The sequence below is a fragment of the Schistocerca americana genome, chromosome 2 (assembly GCF_021461395.2).
Source record: "Schistocerca americana isolate TAMUIC-IGC-003095 chromosome 2, iqSchAmer2.1, whole genome shotgun sequence".
NCBI classification, from domain to species: domain Eukaryota; kingdom Metazoa; phylum Arthropoda; class Insecta; order Orthoptera; family Acrididae; genus Schistocerca; species Schistocerca americana.
The window spans coordinates 842,741,216-842,756,821 of record NC_060120.1 but is presented as its reverse complement, the minus strand read 5'-3'; the positions used below and the strand labels follow the sequence as shown (position 1 = coordinate 842,756,821).

General features: G+C 38.1%; 1 protein-coding gene across 1 annotated transcript; it reads left to right on the top strand.

The window, feature by feature from the left end:
* The first annotated feature begins 5,706 nt into the window (after positions 1–5,706).
* On the top strand, positions 5,707–6,765 carry LOC124594479 (cAMP-dependent protein kinase catalytic subunit 1-like). Its single transcript, XM_047132854.1, has one exon. It carries the CDS (start codon positions 5,707–5,709, stop codon positions 6,763–6,765), a length of 1,059 nt encoding a protein of 352 aa, XP_046988810.1.
* The last annotated feature ends 8,841 nt before the right edge of the window (positions 6,766–15,606 follow it).

Below are 15,606 nucleotides of genomic sequence, written 5' to 3'. Positions count from 1 at the left end.
TCTGTGTGGTAGATAATGTATTTATTATTGTTAAACATTTAGAAGGTTCATCTGAAAAGCTGCAGAGTGGCTGCTTAGAAGGGCAGTTGGGGCTTTAGTTCCACCACTGATGAAGTATACAACTACTTATTTTCCATGTAGGAGCTGGATTCTGTGTTATCTGCAACTTGTGACATGTTCCGTGATCATGGTAGGGTCCATTATAGTATGTTGCAGCACCCCACAGGGTAAAGCAAAGAAATCCTCTTCACCTTTTTTAATCTCATTTTGGAGTCAGGACACTTCCCCGACTCATGGTGACATGGGGAAGGACCATAGATACTCAAGTCTTATCATAGTGTTGCCCCCACTAATTGTATGAGAAAGAATGAGAAAGATCTTGGAGCAGGTGTTCAACTGCTGCCTTGCCTGGATCTTAGAATTCAGGCACCCTCGTAGTCACTTTGAGTGTGGATTCAGAAGATGTTGCTCGACCTTTGATAACCTGGTCCTCCTGGAAGCACCTTTACAATAGGCTTAACTGTAACAGCTTCACGTAATGTGTGTATTTTTTACATTAGAAAGGCCTATGATACTGCTTGTAGGCACAGTATCATTGGACAGCTCCATGAATGGGGGTTTTGTGGATGTTTTCCCATCTTTATATCATCTTTTCTCTTACCGCACTATTTTGAATATCGAGTCAGTGATGTCCTCTCTGACCACTTGGAGTAAGAGAATGGTGTTCCTCAAGGTATTATCTTAAGTTTGACTGTCTTTGTCATAGCTGTTAATTGTATAACATAACTGCACATTGCTCAGCCAACAGCAGCCTACTGCAGATTGACACTTAGGGACACCAAATACAAATCGGCATCGAGAGATAAGCCTTGTCATATGGCACTCGCGGTGTATACGCTTAAATTAAATGTAAATAATACCTCTTCTTTTGTGGGTATCGCTCTCCTGCAGTGTCACACATGATGCGTAAACAGGAAAACAGTAGAACATCTGTGTAGGGCCATGTTTTTAGCAAAACTGTCATTTGGTTGAATGTGTATAAGGCTCAGTGGCATCATTTAAACAGAGCCAAATCGTCACAGTGGCTGTCTCTCTGATAAAGGCGGCGTCTGTCCTCACCTCAGTGAAGATTAAAATGAATTCGGCCCTGTCCAGTGTTCTATGGTTGTTGGTGACTTCTTTATAGTTTGTTCCTTCTTGACCTTTGCACCAACAATTCATCAGTTGGAACTGACCATTTGATGGTAGGAGGAATGGATGGAGAGCAGAGGTTTGTGTTGTTTTTAACCACTCACATTGTGTTTTAAACTTACCTGAATTGAGGATAGGGGACACTTCTAAATTTTAAAGACACAGTGAGGTTTCTGGACCTCACATTTGGCTCCAACATTTCATAGTTGCCACACATTATGGATCTGAAATGACAGTTCCTCAACACACTCAGTATTTTAAACTATCTTAGCCAAAATTCAAGGGGAACAGAACAAACTTGTCTGCTCCTTTTACAGAGCCTTCATGTGGCTTGATTATGGATGCATGGCATATGGGTCTGCAAGACCCTCTTATTTAAAAATGTTGCACTTAATGTGTCATGAAGGAATTAGACTGGCTACTGGAGTCTTTTGAACTAGACCCATACGAATCTTTGTGCTGAAGTTAGTGAGCCACCACTCAACATCAAGCAGCAGTTCCTCCTAGTCTGACAGGCCTATAAAACAATGTTCACCACAAACACACCTGCACACCACACCACTGCTCAGCCACTAATGGAAAGGTTTTTTCATCATCAAAGAGCAACAGGGCCGTATGCAATTGACATGAAGGCTTGCCTTTTGGATATGGCTGATTTTAAAGTTTTACTTCAAGGTTGGAGCAGATCTGCACCTTGGCTCCTCCAGGGGCAGAGAATTATTTTAGACTTGATGAATTATAAGAAAGACTGCACTCCAGATTTTATATTTCAATCGCTGTTTTTTTTTTTTTTTTTTTTTTTTTTTTTTTTTTGGACAGACATCAAAGTTTCAAAGTTGTCTACACTCTGCCTTCAGGATTCGCCTTCCTTGTGAATTTACTGTATGTACTGCTAAGCACCAAGCAAGTAGATGAGGCACTGTCAGGACAAACTGTGTCTCATCTGCTCTGATTTCCTTAGTGGCCTACAGTCACTGCAGCATGTGTACCCAACAGAGAAAATAGTCCAGTTAATACACCAACAACTGTACTTTCCTCAACAATGGGAAAAGCAAGTATCATTCTGTTGGGGAAATTACTGTATTTTATGGACTACAAGACACACCTTCTCTTCGAAAAATTGCCTCCAAAATTCAGGTGCATCTTATACTCGAAATTGATATAAAAATGTACAGTGTTTGATTTAAAATTCCCACCAGTCTTAAAAATGGCCATATACTTGATGCTGCGCGAAACCTATCTCTATCTGGCAACACTGGATTCAACTGGCAGCAGCAGTGCACCGATGCGACGAACATGAGTTGTGGGGATTCACAAGCTTTCTAACACTGTCTCCATCCTGTCCTGCCATCATAATCCCAGAACAGTATCTAGGCTATAATGTGTCATGGCAGTCTACGGTGCCAGTGAACTTCTGTTGAAAGTGATTTATGTTATTGGTTGTAGTACAATATTTTTGTTAGTAACTTGTTTCATAGCATAAAAAACTGAATGGTATTCTTATGATACGGTCTATAATTTGAAAGTAATAGCATATGCTTAAGAACATGGAAACAGAGCAGCATTTTGGTCCTCCACCAACAGAAAAAACCATTTGCAATTGATGGGATAGTAAAGAAGAACTGAAAAAAATGAGGAAGACTAAATGTACACAATGGGCAAAACTAGAACTTGAATTCTATTCAAGGGCACCCTTAAAATGGCATTTGAATGAATACACAAATAATTCAAATACAAGCTCATAAGCTAGCGCTGCAGTGGAACTTGACAGACTTTAAGGGTGGAGATGGTTGGTGCTACAGGTTTATGAAACGTCATGGACTTAGGATGCAAACCAAAACCAAAGTACCTCACAAAATGCCAAAAGAGTATGAAGAGAAGATGTTATCTTTCCATCACTTTATTATTTAACATCAAAAGAAAACCAGTGTGGAACTAAGCCAAAAGCAAATATAGAAAGTACTAAACTTTTCTAGCACAAAACATTGCCAAAACCTTCTGAAATACCACTAGGTGGTGTTGTTCATGTACATGACAAGGGCTGGATGGACCTTGCTGGTACAAATGGTTCAGATGGCTCTGAGCTCTATGGGACTTCATCTGACGTCATCAGTCCCCTAGAACTTAGAACTACTTAAGGACATCACACACATCCATGCCCGAGGCAGGATTCGAACTTGCGACGCGTGGTTCCAGACTGAAGCACCTAGAACTGCTCGGCCATACTGGCCGGCCTTGGTGGTACAAAATTATGGATTAACAGAGTGTGGAAGAGAAGGAAAAGTGCTTTATTGAAGTAGAGTTCTCTTCTTGTGCTAGATAAGTTTAGTAGCCATTTGAAAAATTCTGTGAAGGAGAAATTGAGACAGGGAAATACAGAGCTTGCTGTTAGTCTGGTAGGACTTACATGATAATTGCAGCTGCTTGATGTCTTCATAAATAAACCATTTAAAGTGTATACAAGAGAGGAATGGCACAAATGGATGATGAATGAAACCCAACATGAATTCACACTGAAAGGAGCTTTAAAATTACCTACAATCAAACAAGTGTGTCAATGGATACAAAAGTCATGGTCTAGAGTGAGAGAAGACATTATTGTTAAATCTTTCAGGAAGTGTGACGTAAGTAATGCTCTTGATGGCAGTGAAGACCATCTTAAATATGAAGAGGACAACAATGATGATGATGAAGAAGAAGAAGAAGAAGAAGAAGGAAGTTCAGATGTCAGTTTTCAGGGAGTTTAAAGGCCAGTTCTGTTTTATAAACTAAGAGTTTTTTTTTTTAGTCAGGCTTTGCACTCTAATAATAAAAATGGTAAAAATTTATTTAAAAAAATTGCTTAAAAATTAAGGTGCATCCTATAGTCCATAGCATCTTATAGTCTATAGAACACGGTGACAAACACACCAAGCTTTCAAGGAGGCTGCAGAGAACATGATGTGACACAATATTTTATTTCACTGGATGCTGTCATTTCACTAGGGTATCAGAGACCCACAAAATTGTGGGAGAGAAGTGGCTGGTATGGAGGGACAATAAGCTAAGGTTGGTGAAGTCAACTATCTAGCTGTGGCATTCCTCATGCTAGCCACTCCAGCAGGATGAGTTGATCCTGACCAACTTCTGAATTTGCCATTGTCCCCAACACATAGCTTCCTACTCACGTGAGAAGACACCCCCCCCCCCTCCCCCTCCCCAGTCTGTAATGCCTATGGTTGGTATATCACTGTGTGCCACATTTTTAATGGGTGCATCTTATATTGTGATAAGCGGGCAGAAGCAGATTTAGGTGGAGAACTGTGCTCTATGTTAGCTGATGATGAATGTGGTAAAGCTCTTAAAATTTTGTTAAGTGTTTGGACTCTGAGGTAAACTTCTAAGCTGGAGATTTTAGTGTGTAGCAGAGTGACTGGCTCATCCCTTATATTCCTGCAATCATCCAACCTTAGCCATCTGTTGTATTATATTAATTCTTTCCACTGCCTGTTTTTCCCTTTTTTACTATAAGTTTTGGGTATAACAATGTGATTTTTGTTATTTTTTGTTTTGTGAGTGCATGTGTGCACATGCACACACACGTGCATGCGTGATTGAGGCATTCTTTATGTTTAATTTTGCAGTTCACATTTTAATAATTTGTGACCTTAACCGACAATTATAAAGTTTCAGTATGGGCACACAACCATGTCATATCGTCATCATCCTGTAAACTACTGTGCGAAAACATTGATATTTGTGATCACTTCATCAGAGGGAACAACAACTTGTGCATTGTCTTATGCATAAGCTGCTTTTATAGACAAGAGGACTAATACACATGTACATTTCTGTACAAAAAATTTTATGTGAACAGGTAAAATGTGTCCTGATCATATTATGCAAAATTTGACTTTTTGTTTCCTCATACTATCACAGTGACTGAACATGAATTGCTGCCTGCTCCTGTGCTTCAAGGAAATGTCAAGTCCTCCGAAAATCTGTAGCAGACAATGTAAAGTACTGTTCATGTTCTGAAGAAAGTTATTATCACTTGAACAATTTTGAACTTGGTATGAAGTGTGACAGCATGGAAACCATTATCACAAATGAGTGGCAATGTTGCAATGTGATTCATACATTCTTTTTTCTCATAATTTCATAGTTTTGTCAAGTGAATTTTCCTTTTGATATAATGCTTCTTACGGAGTTTTATGGGTGTAAAGGACTGCCATGTGTATTGAGAAATTTGTGTAAGCTGTGTAGATGCATTTCTGTAAGCTTCATTGCCTATCTTTATTTAGTTGTTTTACTTTACAATTGAGCACTACAGATATTATATTTTCAGCATTATAAAACTAAATTTAATAGTAAAAATTATTGTGATGATTGATTATTGCATTAATAAACTGTAATATTTATTTATGAAAAATGTCTTACATTTCCAAAAAGAAAAAAAAAAAGAATTTGGAGTGGACAGTTATACTGAGATTATGTGGTCTGTTCTTTTTTCAGCAATAAATGAGTGAAACCGAGATGAGTCTAAACACTGAAAGAGATGATTCATTCCCTGTAATTAATGATTATGAAGAGTTCCTGAAAAAGTCAAAAACTCACTTTGAAAATACCTTCAACAAGAAAGTATCGACCACCATGTCTATTGAAGAGTTCAGTTGTATAAGAACTCTAGGCACTGGTTCATTTGGCCGTGTCATGCTTGTCAGACATAAGGGATCTGGAAATTATTATGCTATTAAAATTCTGGATAAATCAAGAATCGTTAAACTAAGACAAATAGAACATACATTAAATGAGAAGAAGATACTCCAGGCTCTCCGATTCCCTTTTATAGTTTACCTAGAATATTCTTTTATGGACAGTAATTATATTTATTTTGCAATGCCATTTGTATCTGGTGGTGAAATGTTCTCTCTTCTCCGAAAGAGTGGAAAATTTGAAGAAACACAGTCAAAATTCTATGCAGCGCAGGTAGTTTTGGCTTTAGAATACATGCATTATCTTGATATTATTTATCGTGACCTAAAACCAGAAAACATTTTAATAGACAGATTTGGCTACTTAAAAGTTACAGACCTTGGTTTCTGCAAAGTTATAAGTTCTAGAACATGGACACTTTGTGGCACACCAGAATACATAGCTCCTGAAATTATTTTAAGTAAGGGATATGGCATGGCTGTTGACTGGTGGTCCTTTGGTGTTCTTGTATATGAAATGAGTGCTGGCTTTCCACCTTTCTATGCCAAAGAGCCAATGAAGATTTATGAGAAAATACTATCGGGCAAGTATCGAAATGCACCTTCTTTTGGTAGTGACATTAAAGACCTTATAAAAAACTTGCTTCAGGTTGATGTTACCAGAAGGTTTGGCAATCTTAAAAATGGTGTTGATGACATTAAGAATCACAGATGGTTCAATAGTATTAACTGGATGGAAATCTTAAACAGAGAAATCAAACCCCCATATGTACCATCTTTAAAATCTTCTGGGGATTCAAGCAACTTTGACCAATATAGAGAGGAGCCTCTGAAGCAGTCGGGGACAGACAGATATGCAAGAGAGTTTAGAGATTTCTAAATAAAATCAGAATTGTCATTCAGCTTAGAAAGGGAGATGGGTGGTATTATTTTTATAAAGTAATCAGTTGACAAAATTTCCTCCTGTAGATTATGTGGATGAGTAATATGACAGTTCCCTAATGACTGCAGTGTTAAACTACTGACAGTCTTACAATTTATCATGGAAGTTATTGTGATCATGATAAAATATATTAAATCCCTGTTTTTGTAATTAGAATATGTATTTCCTAAGATAAGATGCACCATCACATATTCCTCTTTATGATTCTTATTTGTGTGTGTTTGTGTGTGTGTGTGTGTGTGTGTGTGTGTGTGTGTGTGTGTGTGTGTGTGTGTGTGTGTGTGTGTGTTATTTTAATATACATTGTTGCATGTAACACTGCATGTTTATGGTGTGTAACCAATAGTATAGATGCTTACTATATAGTATAGATGATTGCTGTAACGTTGTAATTTTGTTATGTAACAAATATTTGTTCCAAATTGTGCTGAATATTAAAAAAAATATTTAATAGTTTGCTTAGAAAATGTAAGTGTTATTCACATTATCACTAATAAAAGTTTTAAAACAGTTGTGCATATGCAGTATACACTGAACTTTAATTAAAAACATTGCTTGGGACGTAAATCTGTAGTTGTTGTATTGTATTGTCTCTGTCTTGTTCAGAATATTGTCTATCTTGTTAGTCTCTTAGAACCATCATAACTGCAACAACATGTTTAATGAATTATTTATACTGATTTACCTTTGTCAGGTGCAAAGAACTCTTGCATATCACAAATATTTGCACCACAGTGTCATATCTCCATAGCCAACTGTGGTTAATGAGTGTATAAGTGCCATGTGGCCAATCAAAAGGTCTGGGGTTCAAGACCCAGTCAGTCATAGGATTTTTTTCTACTACTTATAGCTTCTTTGCCTTTGGAAATGATTTGTAAATGTGAAAAATGCCAAGTTCCATGGTGGTTCAGAGACTGTGTTAACTGTAGGATTTCCTATAATTGACTGAGTAAATCAGTTTAAAGATTGAGGCCAGGATATACCACCTCCAACAGGACCATGTCTAGTAACCCACTATGATGTTTAAAACACCCGTGGTTTGAAGCATCACTACTACTAGCAATATAAAAAATTAAATCCCAAGTATACATTTTTTTTATGATGTCACAGGATATATAGATTGCCATTATGGATTAGTTCCTGAATATTCATTGCAGTTTTTCTATGTATACAAGTAGATGATTAAAATTTGCTAGCAAAATTCAGTGTTTTGAGCATTTGTTGATCAAGAGTGTATATGCCTTAATTGGGGATCATAAGGTTCCCACCAGAAACTGTTACATAGATTATAGAAAGTGGCGTAAAGATGTCAAATGTTACTAGAAGACATAATTAAGACTTCATTCTTTACTCCACTTTAGATTAAAAATATTCATTAGTAACATGCTACTAATTCAAACTGCACTTCAGTAAAGATGTTTGTAGGTTTTGTGCACTTACATCCTGACAGTACAGAAAACAATAATGAAGCACTTGTACACAGCAATGAAATTACTATTAATTCACATCAGTTGCTGAATTATTGAATCACTGAATCAATCACTGACACAATAGGACAGCAAAAAACTGATATGTATGTGCTACAAGGACACAGTTAGCAACCGTTTGAAATGATACAGCAACAAAAGACAAATAATAGAAGGAGACTAGGTAACCACTCACCATTTAGTTGAGGCATGACAGGTCAACAAGTAGTTGAGCTGTGCATAAGAACAGTCTATCCAGGTGAAGCAATACAGACATGCATGTGAATGTACATTTTGTATTAGATAGCTCTGAAGAAGGAGATTGACCGAAAGCCCAGCAATATTTCTTGCCTATTTGAAGTTCCTGTTGGTGCTTGACATCTCAACTAAACATTGAGTGGTTATCCTTACTCCTTCTGTTATATGTGTTCCACCCAGGACTTTCTAGTATCATTCTAGTAACAGAAGACAGCTATGTTAAAACTTCTTTATCACTGGATAGGTAACATAACACTTATGATCTTACTTAGCAAATGTTACAGAACAAACCAAGGCAGAAAAATCAAACTGAAATTAGTGTATATGTACTCATATAATTTTCTTTTATTCAGTATAGACTATTAAATACATCCTATAAAAATCCAGGGTAAAATAACTATTGTATCATGAAAATGACTGACTGCTATTCATCATCTAGAGGAATTGTTGAGTTGTGGACAGGCACAACAAAAACACTGCTATACTTTCGGGATTTTGGCCATGAGTCCTCCTCCTAAATTAAAGTAGGAGAAGCCTTTTGACTGAAAGCTCATATGTTCAGCACAGTGCTGTAGCTGGCATAGCTGCTTGTTAATTGATGAGAGACGAGCAACTGCTACCTCATCCATCACTGCTGCTGCCAGCAGCTTAAACAGATGCAGTATTTCGTGTGAGTGAATGTAGTAACTGTTAATGAATACGAAATGTGAGCATATTTACTTGCTTTATTTCCTCCTTTAGCAACTCTGATGGTGTGTTGTGCTGCATGCTGTAGCCTCTCCTGTGATACAGTCATCCTTGTGACGATATTTCCGTGGTGATGTCACTGGTTTATCTTATCCATTTCTGTAGATGTTAGTTTTGTAATAATGTTGCTCAAAATGCTGAGGCTAAATTCATTCTTATGTGGTGTTTCTTTGAGTTACTTCTGCGTTTGTGTTACAAATAATTCTATTCCCTTTCCTCCATTATCCGTGATTCTCTTGCTCTGTATTTGTAATTGTTCCTTTTTTCCAGTCTTCTTTCCATGTCATAGGTTCAGTTATACTGAACAGAAGGCATACTTCCACAAGTTCTCCACTCAGTACTAAAGTGTTTTTTCCCCAACACAGTCAATGGCAGCTAAATAATAAGTGTCTCAGTTAATTCCCCCCACTTGTACACTAGCATTTTTGCCCTGATGAATCTTAATTAACTATTTCATTGTACTGCTGCTTATCAAAGATGATGCTGTTCTCAACAATGTTGACTTCATATTATTGGCAATTCTTGTACCAGTACTGTTGCCAGAAACCATCTTTCAATGCTTATTTTACTTAACCAAAGTTCACCCATTTAGCTACTCCATGCAGTCACTTATCTTGCATTTAGCCAGTAAAATCAAAATCCTTTTTCTGATTTGATGACCCTGTGGATATAGGTTATACTTACTTCAAGATAGCTGTTGGGTACAAGTTGCCAGACATCTTGAATCGTTGAAACTACTGCACATTCGGACAATAATCTACCGGTACCCTGTCTGATGATGCAACATGTGCCTCATTTGCTCAGCAGTCATCTTGTATTCTTCATGTAACAGCTATTTATGATATGAAACAATTCATACTGTGGTGCGATGGTAGATGACATGACATGATAGTGATTGATTTCAGAGAAAAATAGAGTATTGTAAGCCAACAATTCATTTTTACAGTTTCACTTTGTTGTACATATCCCCCCCCCCCCCCTCTCTCTCTCTCTCTCTCTCTCTCTCTCTCTCTCTCTCTCTCTCAAAAATTGGTCATTACAAAAAGGGGATATGTTGGGGAATGTAATTTTTGAGATAATAAAACATTTTTCTCCTTCAATAACTAAGTAATATTTATAGCCTTTTTCCTGGGCTCAGTTTAATGCTCAAGAAGATTAATAGTGCATATTTGAAGTGTAGCCTGCCTCCATAGGTGAGTGATCAGTGTAGGTAGCTGTCTTGCAGAAGGTTCAGGTTTGACTCCTGCTACTGCGCAGGATTTTTCCTTGTGGGAGGACAGCCATGGGTTGCACTCAGCATCATGATGCCAATTGAGAAGCTGCTTGAATGAGAAGTAGTGGCTCCATGATCTGACAAGTCAGCCAAATGGCTGGGAGAGTGGTGTGTTGACCACGTGCCCCTCCATACAGCAGCCACTCCTATAAAAAGAATTGAAAGGCACTGCATAGGAAGCAGCATTTTGTTACTGGTTTGTAGTATAAAAAATGCAATATATTGAAAAGCAACAGGAAATGAAGCATTAATGTAAACATCCTGCTTAGCCAAAGTCCTATAAGATAAAATAACTCCACATTAAAGAGACAAAATGGAGTTGCTTTCAGTAACCTTTATTACAGCTTAATAAAGAGCTACTTCAGTCTTATAGCAGATATTTCAAAGTGAACCCCCAAAGTTAAAGGTAGAACTTCAGATATATAAAGCATCACTTTGTCAAACCTTGTCCTCAGCTCATTCCTTGTCACAAGATGACCATTCGTGTATCTTTATAGAAGCAACTGTGTTGTGTCAGAATGTTCTGCTTCTCTTCTTGAATGTTCTGAAGTTTTTTCATAGTAATGGAAATTTTCACATTGAGTGCCTTTCGTCTCAGCAGTGTTACAGATACAGTGCCAGGTTTTTGTGAAGAAAATGCTGAGTAGCTTCATTGCCAGTGTAAAATCTAGCACATACAAATCCAGGTTTATTGTCTGAAATCGCAAATACTAAACTTGCACATTATTTTCTCTTTGCTTTTTACCCTGAGTATGACTGTTGAGCAGCAGGTCCTCTAATAATATTCTGGCCACCAGTCTTTTTAAGTTTGGAAGATCATTAGAAGTGACTGCATTTTCAGCAAATTTATTATTTATGCTAGCATACTTGATTGATGTATTATTTTGTTCTTGCAATTACACACTGTCTGGTCTTCTAACTTTTCATTTCATAAATGAATGACCTCATTGTTCAAATAGGAATGGTCTTACAAAACATTCCCAGATGAATCAGAGCAAGTGTAAGTTGAATAACACTAAGGTTTTTAATTTGACCCCTTCATTTGTCTGGAAAATACAGAGTTCTTTCACTGATGAGAGGCTATTATTCTGAAAATAATGAAGCAGAAATGAACATGCCTTATTTGGATACTGCCTTCATATAATGTAAAGAAACAGGTTTTAATGTCTTTCAGATTCTTAATACTACAGTTGCTTATAACAGAATATTTCTTGTCGTGATATATGCTACAAAAAAAGGTTCCATATAAAACTGAAACACACTTCTAGTACAGCATATTGTTTGTACATTTTTCCTGCGCTTCTTATATTTTAAAATAAAATATCTTACAACAATCTTTGAGAACCACAAGTTCCCCAACGGGTGCTGCCTTGTCAGAGTCACACACATTTGAGATTCATATTTTAACCCCTTGCTCCTCATACTTATTACAAACACCCACTTGTGGTCAGCCAAAGCGCAGAGAAACATTTTCAAGAAAGTAGTTTAAACAACCCCCCCCTCCCCCCCTCCCCCCCTCCTCCCCCATGAACCATGGACCTTGCCATTGGTGGGGAGGCTTGCGTGCCTCAGCGATACAGGTGGCTGTACCGTAGGTGCAACCACAACGGAGGGGTATCTGTTGAGAGGCCAGACAAACGTGTGGTTCCTGAAGAGGGGCAGCAGCGTTTTCAGTAGTTGCAGGGGCAATAGTCTGGATTATTGACTGATCTGGCCTTGTAACACTAACCAAAACGGCCTTGCTATGCTGGAACTACAAGCCGCTGCCGTAATTTTTCCCGAGGGCATGCAGCTTTACTGTATGGTTAAATGATGATGGTATCCTCTTGAGTAAATCATTCTGGAGGTAAAATAGTCCCCTATTTTGGACCTCTGGGCGGGGACTACTCAAGAGAGCGTCATTATCAGGAGAAAGAAAATGCATTCTATGGATCGGAGCATGGAGTGTCAGATCCCTTAATCGGGCAGGTAGGTTAGAAAATTTAAAAAGGGAAATAGATGGGTTAAAGTTAGATATAGTGGGAATTAGTGAAGTTCAAGGAGGAACAAGACTTCTGGTCAAGTGAATACAGGGTTATAAATACAAAATCAAATAGGGGTAATGCAGGAGTAGGTTTAATAATGAATAAAAAATTGGAGTGCAGGTAAGCTACTACAAAAACATAGTGAACGCATTATTGTGGCCAAGATAGACATAAAGCCCACGCCTACTACAGTAGTACAAGTTTATATGCCAACTAGCTCAGCAGATGATGAAGTAGTTGATGAAATGTATGATGAAATAAAAGAAATTACTTAGGTAGTGAAGGGAGACGAAAATTTAATAGTCATGGGTGACTGGAATTCGAGAGTAGGAAAAGGGAGAGAAGGAAACATAGTAGGTGAATATGGATTGGGGCTAAGAAATGAAAGAGGAAGCCGTCTGGTAGAATTTTGCACAGAGCATACGTTAATCATAGCTAACAATTGGTTCAGGAATCTTAAAAGAAGGTTGTATACATGGAAGAATCCTGGAGACACTAGAAGGTATCAGATAGATTATATAATGGTGAGACAGAGGTTTTAAATTGTAAGACATTTCCAGGGGCAGATGTGGACTCTGACCACAATCTATTGGTTATGACCTGTAGATTAAAACTGAAGAAACTGCAAAAAGCAGGAATTTAAGGAGATGGGACCTGGATAAACTGACCAAACCAGAGGTTGTATAGAGAATCAGGGAGAGCATAAGCGAGCAATTGACAGGAATAGGGGAAAGAAATGCAGTAGAAGAAGAATGGGTAGCTCTGAGGGATGATGTAGTGAAGGCAGCAAAGGATCAAGTAGGTAAAAAGATGAGGGCTAGTAGAAATCCTTGGGTAACAGAAGAAATATTGAATTTAATTGATGAAAGGAGAAAATATAAAAATGCGGTAAATGAAGCAGGCAAAAAGGAATACAAACGTCTCAAAAATGAGATTGACAAGAAGTCCAAAATGGCTAAGCAGGGATGGCTAGAGGACAAATGTGAGGATGTAGAGGCTTATCTCACTAGGGGTAAGATAGATACTGCCTACAGGAAAATTAAAGAGACTTTGGAGAAAAGAGAACCACTTGTATGAATATCAAGAGCTCAGATGGAAACCCAGTTCTAAGCAAAGAAGGGAAAGCAGAAAGTTGGAAGGAGTATATAGAGGGTCTATACAAGGGCGATGTACTTGAGGACAATATTATGGAAATGGAAGAGGATGTAGATGAACATGAAATGGGAGATACAATATTGCGTGAAGAGTTTGACAGAACACTGAAAGACCTGAGTCAAAACAAGGCCCCGGGAATAGACAACATTCCATTAGAACTACTGACTGCCTTGGGAGAGCCAGTCCTGACAAAACTCTACCATCTGGTGAGCAAGATGCATGAGACAGGCAAAATACCCTCAGACTTCAAGAAGAATATAATAATTCCAATCCCAAAGAAAGCATGTGTTGATAGATGTGAAAATTACCGAACTATCGGTTTAGTAAGTCACAGCTGCAAACTACTAACACGAATTCTTTACAGACAAATGGAAAAACTGGTAGCAGCCGACCTTGGGGAAGATCAGTTTGGATTCCGTAGAAATATTGGAACACGTGAGGCAATACTGACCTTACGACTTATCTTAGAAGAAAGATTAAGGAAAGGCAAACCTATGTTTCTAGCATTTGTAGACTTAGAGAAAGCTTTTGACAATGTTGACTGGAATACTCTCTTTCAAATTCTAAACGTGGCAGGGGGAAAATACAGGGAGCGAAAGGCTATGTACAATTTGTACAGAAACCAGATGGCAGTTATAAGAGTCGAGGGGCATAAAAGGGAAGCAGTGGTTGGGAAGGGAGTGAGACAGGGTTGTAGCCTCTTCCCGATGTTATTCAATCTGTATATTGAGCAAGAAGTAAAGGAACGAGGGGCATAAAAGGGAAGCAGTGGTTGGGAAGGGAGTGAGACAGGGTTGTAGCCTCTTCCCGATGTTATTCAATCTGTATATTGAGCAAGAAGTAAAGGAAACAAAAGAAAAATTTGGAGTAGGTATTAAAATCCATGGAGAAGAAATAAAAACTTTGAGGTTCGCCGATGACATTGTAATTCTGTCAGAGACAGCAAAGGACTTGGAAGATCAGTTGAACGGAATGGACAGTGTCTTGAAAGGAGGATATAAGATGAACATCAACAAAAGCAAAACGAGGATAATGGAATGTAGTCGAATTAAGTCGGGTGATGCTAAGGGTATTAGATTAGGAAGTGAGACACTTAGAATAGTAAATGAGTTTTGCTATTTGGGGAGCAAAATAACTGAAGATGGTCAAAGTAGAGAGGATATAAAATGTAGACTGGCAATGGCAAGGAAAGCGTTTCTGAAGAAGAGAAATATTCTAACATCGAGTATAGATTTAAGTGTCAGGAAGTCATTTCTGAAAGTATTTGTATGGAGTGTAGCCATGAAGGGAAGTGAAACATGGACGATAAATAGTTTAGACAAGAAGAGAATTGAAGCTTTCAAAATGTGGTGCTACAGAAGAATGCTGAAGATTAGATGGGTAGATCACGTAGCTAATGAGGAGATATTGAACAGAATTGTGGAGAAGAGGAGTTTGTGGCACAACTTGACTAGAAGAAGGGACCGGTTGGTAGAACATATTACTCAAGTCAAAGAGAAATGAAATAGCACCATGGAGGCTTGAAAAATGGGTCCTGTCCCACAGACCAAAGAAACTAATGAAACTACTGAAGCTAAGTCTTCATCTTCAGGACATCACTACGAATCTGATAAGAACATCCCTGTGATCATCGAAGACAGCAGCAATGCTCACATTGGTAATCCACAAGATGTTCGACAGGCTTCCACTTGACAAAAGACCTGCTTTATTAGGGAAGCTCCAAGAATGACTCATAAGGCAGAACTGAAATTAGGCAACCTGACTCAGAAAGTACTGGAGGGACTTCAGCTGCAGTAGTCACTACCACAGATGTCGTGAAGGCTTGCCCATATGTGATGACACAATTGACTCAGAT

Bases quoted from the DNA above. Each gene is read 5' to 3' on its own strand.
- LOC124594479 (XM_047132854.1), top strand. From the start codon at position 5,707: ATGAGTCTAAACACTGAAAGAGATGATTCATTCCCTGTAATTAATGAT.